The 6,875-nt window shown below is 40.9% G+C and overlaps 1 protein-coding gene across 1 annotated transcript in view; it reads right to left on the bottom strand.

Annotated features, from left to right (window-relative positions):
* Positions 1–755: 755 nt before the first annotated feature.
* LOC135085027 (cullin-1) overlaps positions 756–6,875 on the bottom strand; it is a 45,413-nt gene continuing 39,293 nt past the window's right edge. Inside the window, exons 18-21 of the mRNA XM_063979808.1 lie at positions 4,379–4,479; positions 3,790–3,895; positions 2,974–3,087; positions 756–885 (exon numbers count right to left, since the gene is read on the bottom strand). Of these exons, the coding sequence (XP_063835878.1) occupies positions 805–885; positions 2,974–3,087; positions 3,790–3,895; positions 4,379–4,479 (402 nt within the window). The 3' untranslated portion in view covers positions 756–804. The remainder of the gene's footprint in view (positions 886–2,973; positions 3,088–3,789; positions 3,896–4,378; positions 4,480–6,875) is intronic.

Here is a 6,875-nt window from a genome sequence, read left to right as displayed (position 1 = left end):
TAGTCTTATAAAATGGACGGTAGGGTAGTTAAATAATTTGTGAAACTGTAAATTTAAGGGCTTTGAAATAAATATTTTTTGAATAATGCTTGTTTTCTTTAAATATTACTCCTTCATTTGCATTCCAGCCACAGGACGTCCACTGCTGAACATAAGCCTTCCCCAATGATTTCCATAATGACCGGTTGGTAGCGGCCTGCATCCAGCGCCTTCCTGCTACCTTTATGATGTCGTCTGTCCACCTTGTGGGTGAACTTTCGCATTGGCTGTTAGTTCTGCGTAGTATGTGCCCTGCCCATTGCCACTTCTACTTCTAATCCGTCGGGCTATCACCCGTATTCACAAACGATGCTTGCTTAAGTGAAGCAGCAATTCGAACGCACAGCGTTGAATATAGCTCTGTGATTGGTTCGTCACCCTGTGCGTCCACGAGCACTGTGAGACCTCATAGTAATGTTTGTAAATATGGGCGTACTATCAGTTCGCTTTAAGTTTGCCGCTGGCGATATGACGTCACTCGAAGAGAAGCGTCTATAACTTTATCAAACTATATTTCAAATATTTTTTATTTATTATTATTGATAAAAATTGTGTATTTGCGTAAAATAAGACACATTAATTGCGTTTAATCACAAACTAATTGCGTTTAATCGCGGTTGGGGGAGGGGCCAAGCATTCCACGGACCGGCAAACTTAGCGCGAACGGGTAGTATGTCAGCGACTTGGGATATACAGGTGTGAAATAAAAGAGTATGTAATCCATTACAGTATTGTAATATTGTTATGTTATAGTGTCGGTTGTGATCACGCTAAATAGCTGTAGGTGTCCTTTTCACCTTCGGTGCGCTCCAGATACTCCTTTTCAATCAGGATGTCGATGCATTTCTGGAAAAAATACACCATGTTTGTTTATAAATATTTTGGTATTTGGCTTTTAGAATTATTTTGGTATTTGGCTTTTGGACTTTAAGATAAGCAAATAAAGTTCATATTATTATGATGGAAAGACACCTCAGACGCATACGCATCAAACTATACATTTTATTGCAAAATTGCACATTATTACAACTGTATAAGATGTTACAGTGCTGTAACGTACAACACATGCATTTTAGCAACTTTGATTTGTTTAATTTTGTTTGTTGGAAATATTCACGAAAGTGATGGAATCGTAAAAATTGGGCAACTAAATGACAGATAAGCTCAATTGATATCTTTTTGGAGCTGAGAAATACGTTTTCCTCGTGGATTAAGGCGATTATCACACTGCGCCGCGCTCCGCCGCGGTACGCGGGACGACAGATTTAATCCTTGTATGCAAGTACCTCAGTTTGTATAGAAAACACGCGCGGCACTTCACACTGACAACGCGTCCGCGCGCGGGATTTTTTATATGAAATCACGCGGACCGCGGCGCAGTGCACAGTGTGTTATGGGACTGTATAAACGGACATTCTCATTGATTTGATGAAACGTATAGAGCTCAGTTATACAAACATGATAGTAAAACTCCCGTTTGAAAATTCCACGTAGTTTTCGCGGTATAAAAATTCAAAGTTACCTATTTTTTTACTTCAAAATTATGCAAAAATATTCTCACTCGTTAACTAATAACATTTAATTCAGAATTGTTATAATACTTCATAGAGCTCTTAAAACTACACGTAATAAGCGTATTGAGTGCTTCGTGAACGCATTCAGTTAATTAGGAAAAATGATTTTAGTGATTTTTGTTTTTATTTTTTTTCTCAATTATACCTTAATATATGCAAACATTTTTAATTGCAAGATATAGTCTGACATTTAATCTAATTGTATTAATAAAATCAGCTTTAAACTCCGTGATATATTTGAGAAAAAACATAAAACGTCTTAATAAAATTTTTACGCGTCTAGGGTCGACAATTTTGGAAGGAATAATTCATGTCTAAAAAGTTTCAAATCCCGCCTGTTATGTGCATAGTGTTGAAGGTTCTAAAAAGTCACATTCACATTGTTTTTAACCGACTTCAAAAAAAGGAGGAGGTTCTCAAGTCGAGTCTTTTTTCTTTTTTAACACTCTTATATTAACTTAAGTTGTATGTAAGTAACTAACTAAAAAAGTATGTAAACAAATCTAGGAAGTCGAATTTAGCCTACCTTTAATAATTATCTCATCGATTTGAAACCTATGTAAATCGAATGTCAATACAATAATTTGGTACAATCGAGCTGATGATATTTAAACATCCAAAAGAAATATTGCTATAAAAAGTGATGGGAAATTTACAATTCTATATTTCGCATATTTTCAATTTGATTTTCCTCAAATATATCACGGAATTTAAGGCTGATTTTTTTTATACAATTAGATTAAATATCAGACTATATCTTGCAATTAAAAATGTTTGCATATATTAAGGTATAATTGAGAAAAAAAATAAAAACAAAAATCACTAAAATCATTTCTCCTAATTAACTGAATGCGTTTACGAAGCACTTAATACGCTTATTACGTGTAGTTTTAAGATCTCTATGAAGTATTATAACAATTCTGAATTAAATGTTATTAGTTAACGAGTGAGAATATTTTTGCATAATTTTGAAGTAAAAAAATAGGTAACTTTGAATTTTTATACCGCGAAAACTACATGGAATTTTCAAACGGGAGTTTTACTATCATGTTTGTATAACTGAGCTCTATACGTTTCATCAAATCAATGAGAATGTCCGTTTATACAGTCCCATAACACACTGTGCAGTGTGATAACCGCCTAAAGCAAACTTTTCACCGCAGCTTCGTTCGCGTAACTCTTGCCCCTTTTCATTAAAGTTAAATTATGTAAAAATCTTTTCTTAAACGTCATAATTAATATCTACATGCAATCTGTTCAGTAGTATACTTTTCATATATACAGAAGATAGGAACTTTTACACTTGAAATGTCACGTCACCACACTGTGCTCCATTCGGGAATCGAACTGTATACGTTACCTTGATGACGGGCACGCGCGGCTTGAACCGCGAGGAGAGCTGGTTGAGAACCTCCACGACGAGGTGCTGGTGCTTCAGAGTCTTCCGCGTCTTCATTATCCTCACTATAGCTGCCTGCAACGGAAAATATTATGACTATAGCTGCTTGTAACGGAAAACGCATGACTATAACTGCCTGTAACGGAAAATTATTGCTTTTATAGGTTTTAACTCTTTTAGCAGTTTTGACCCGACTGTGTTGTCCACACGACAAGAAGAATAGGTTGGTTAATAAAGATTTTTTGAACTTTTAATTGTAGGTATATGGTAACTATTATTTGTTGAGATTCCGACTGAGATATTTAGTGACCCCATATGGGGATCCTGGGGGAATTGATGGTTTGTCTGTGCGACTTGGGGTACATTGAGGATCTATGGGGTACATAAGTCCCCAATGTACCCCAGGCGTTCTGGGGAACCCGACCTCACCCCACTTGGGTTCTCCCTGTGATAGATAGTGTCTCTTGGGATACTTACCAAAAAATTCATGGAATACATTGCAATCTCTGAATAAACAGTGGCCCCTGGAGTACAAAAGGGACATGCATAGTGACCTCTACAATAGCGATCACTGTGGTACGTAGCCTCGTAGAGGCTCTATTTTATTTATTTACTTTATATTTTGCATGTGAGCTTACAGATCGATACAAAGCACTCATAATGCCAATTACATTTAATGTCTAGGATATCTACATAGAAATCCCTGGGGTAGAATGCGACTCCCGGGTTACATAGTCATAACCCCTTAGACATAAAGAATAACAAATCAAAAATGACCTGTATGAGCATCTTGCGGTCCTCCTCGATGTGTTTGTGCGTGGCCTCCTGCTCCACCTTCAGCTCCGTCTTGAGCGGTATGTTGATGTTTACGCGCAGCTTTTTGCTGGAAAAACATATTATCATTATTATTTGCAAGAAAGAAAAAGTATTTATTTGATGCAAACATTTTCTAGGAACGGGACTATTCCCATTAGTGATGAAAGAACTCGAGTCTTTTAAGTCTTTTAAAAGAAACTCGACTCGTTTTGACGACTTATGAGACTTCACAACTTAATCGAGTCTTTAAGTCTTGTCTTTTAGGAGTCTTCGACTATGACTTGAGTTTTATTTTTAGACTTAGTCAATTTAAAAAGACTCGAATTTTTAATTGAAAATCGAGTCTAGTCCTAACTTAAAGGATTTAAAAGACTCGAGTCCTCTCATCTCTAATTCCCATCGCTCGTTCCCTTAACTCCTGTAAAGCCAGGATCTACAGTTTGTCCCGGGGGAAAGTTAAACTGTCATTGGACCAGCAACGAAATTAATCAGAAAATCATAGTCGAAATTAAGAAAACTTTGTGCGTTGTTCACTCAGTAATACACTTACTTCTTATATCCTACGTAGAGCTCAACCACGGATGACTCGGTGAGTTCCGACTCGTCGTCTTGGCACACCAACAACTTTGCCTTCAGCAGGATTTGCAGGACCTGTGAACAAAAGCAGCGTTTTTAGAAACATGATGAAATGATGCCCAAATGCAATTCAATTTAAGCTGTGTCGAAAAGGACGCGATGGAAAGAGACGTTACGTCCTAGTTAAATACAACGGTAGGTTTATACACAGACTAGCGGCCGCCCGCGACTTCGTACGCGTGGATCCCGTTTTACCCCCTTAGGGGTGGAGTTTCGTAAAATCCTTTCTTAGCGGATGCCTACGTCCTAACATCTACCTGCATGCCAAATTTCAGCCCGATCCATCCAGTGGTTTGGGCTGTGCGTTGATAGATCACTATGTCAGTAAGTCAGTCAGTCATCTTTGAGTTTTAACGTAGATAGGTTCATAGCAGTAGAGTTGACTGAACTGTACTTTATTGTTGTTACTTTAAAGTACGGAGTGATCCATCTGTATTGTGTTTTATTAGGTTTTCTTTACTTAAATAACTCCAAGTATTACGGTTCAAACATTGTCTTGACTTTGTGCCGTGGCGTTCGGACTTGATTGGTGTAAATCAAAAAGCCTTCCAACGTCACCAACACAAGGTATAAAGTCACTTGACGAGCTAACCTCTAATGATGCTATTCTTGTCATTGGAATATGCATCTTATAACATTCCTCTAGCCACAGCAATATACACTCATCATCATCATCATCATCTCAGCCATAGGACGTCCACTGCTGAACATAGGCCTCCCCCAATGCTTTCCATGTTACCCGGTTGGTAGCGGCCTGCGTCTAGCGCTTTCCTGCTACCTTTATGATGTCGTCGGTCAACCTTGTGGGTGGACGTCCCACGCTGCGTTTTCCGGTATGCGGCCTCCACTCCAGAACCTTGCTGCCCCATCGGCTAGTTCTGCGCACTATGTGCCCTGCCCATTGCCACTTCAGCTTGCTAATCCGTCGGGCTATGTCAGCGACTTTAGTTCGTTTACGGATCTCCTCATTTCTGATTCGATATATGCACTCTAACCCAATGACATAAGGCTCACTGTACCTGCAGAAGGAAGTCTCCCTTGATGCCGGTGTGGTGCTCCAGCTGCCGCACGGTCCAGCCCGTGTTCTCGTTGTACTGAAGCACAGCAATATACACTCTATCCCAATGACATAAGGCTCACTGTACCTGCAGAAGGAAGTCTCCCTTGATGCCGGTGTGGTGCTCCAGCTGCCGCACGGTCGAGCCGTGTTCTCGTTGTACTGAAGCACTGGAATATACACTCTATCCCAATGACATAAGGCTCACTGTACCTGCAGAAGGAAGTCTCCCTTCATGGTGTGGTGCTAGCTATAGTCTGGTCTGCGAGCACGTAGAATTTTGTCCAATGACCTCAAGCTACCCATCCTTATCGCTCGCGCGTAATTATGTTGCTGTCGCGCTCGCACACTCACTGCGGGCGACCGTCGCACAGTCGCGAGTCATAATGACGGCCCTCTTGTCACTATGACGCGCCTGTCATTGGATTATGCACCTTATAACATTCCTCTGGCCACAGCAATATAAACTCTATCCCAATGACATAAGGCTCACTGTACCTGCAGAAGGAAGTTTCCCTTGATGCCGGAGTGTTGTTCCAAATAGTGGACAGTCCAAGCATAATAACACTCTTCTTGTCATTGGAATATGCACCTTATAACATTCCTCAAGCCACAGCAATATACACTCTATCCCAATGACATAAGGCTCACTGTACCTGCAGAAGGAAGTCTCCCTTCATGGTGTGGTGCTAGCTATAGTCTGGTCTGCGAGCACGTAGAATTTTGTCCAATGACCCCAAGCTACCCATCCTTATCGCTCGCGCGTAATTACACACTCGCACTGCGGCCGCCCGTCGCACAGTCGCGACAGCAATATAATTACGCGCGAGCGATAAGGATGGGTAGCTTGGGGTCATTGGACAAAATTCTACGTGCTCAGAGACCGGGCTTTAGTCGCGCGATTTGAAAACGCGCGTCAAATTTTTGCCATCTGAACATAGCCTACTGCAGCACTGGAGTATAAACTCTATCCCAATGACATAAGGCTCACTGTACCTGCAGAAGGAAGTCTCCCTTGATGCCGGTGTGGTGCTCCAGCTGCCGCACGGTCCAGCCGTGTTCTCGTTGTACTGAAGCACTGGAATATACACTCTATCCCAATGACATAAGGCTCACTGTACCTGCAGAAGGAAGTCTCCCTTGATGCCGGTGTGGTGCACCAGCTGCCGCACGGTCCAGCCGTGTTCTCGTTGTACTGAAGCACTGGAATATACACTCTATCCCAATGACATAAGGCTCACTGTACCTGCAGAAGGAAGTCTCCCTTGATGCCGGTGTGGTGCTCCAGCTGCCGCACGGTCCAGCCGTGTTCTCGTTGTACTGAAGCACTGGAATATACACTCTATCCCAATGA

This window comes from Ostrinia nubilalis, chromosome 27 (genome assembly GCF_963855985.1).
Source record: "Ostrinia nubilalis chromosome 27, ilOstNubi1.1, whole genome shotgun sequence".
In the NCBI taxonomy this organism is placed as follows: Eukaryota; Metazoa; Arthropoda; class Insecta; order Lepidoptera; family Crambidae; genus Ostrinia; species Ostrinia nubilalis.
This window is presented reverse-complemented; position numbering and strand designations above follow the sequence as displayed.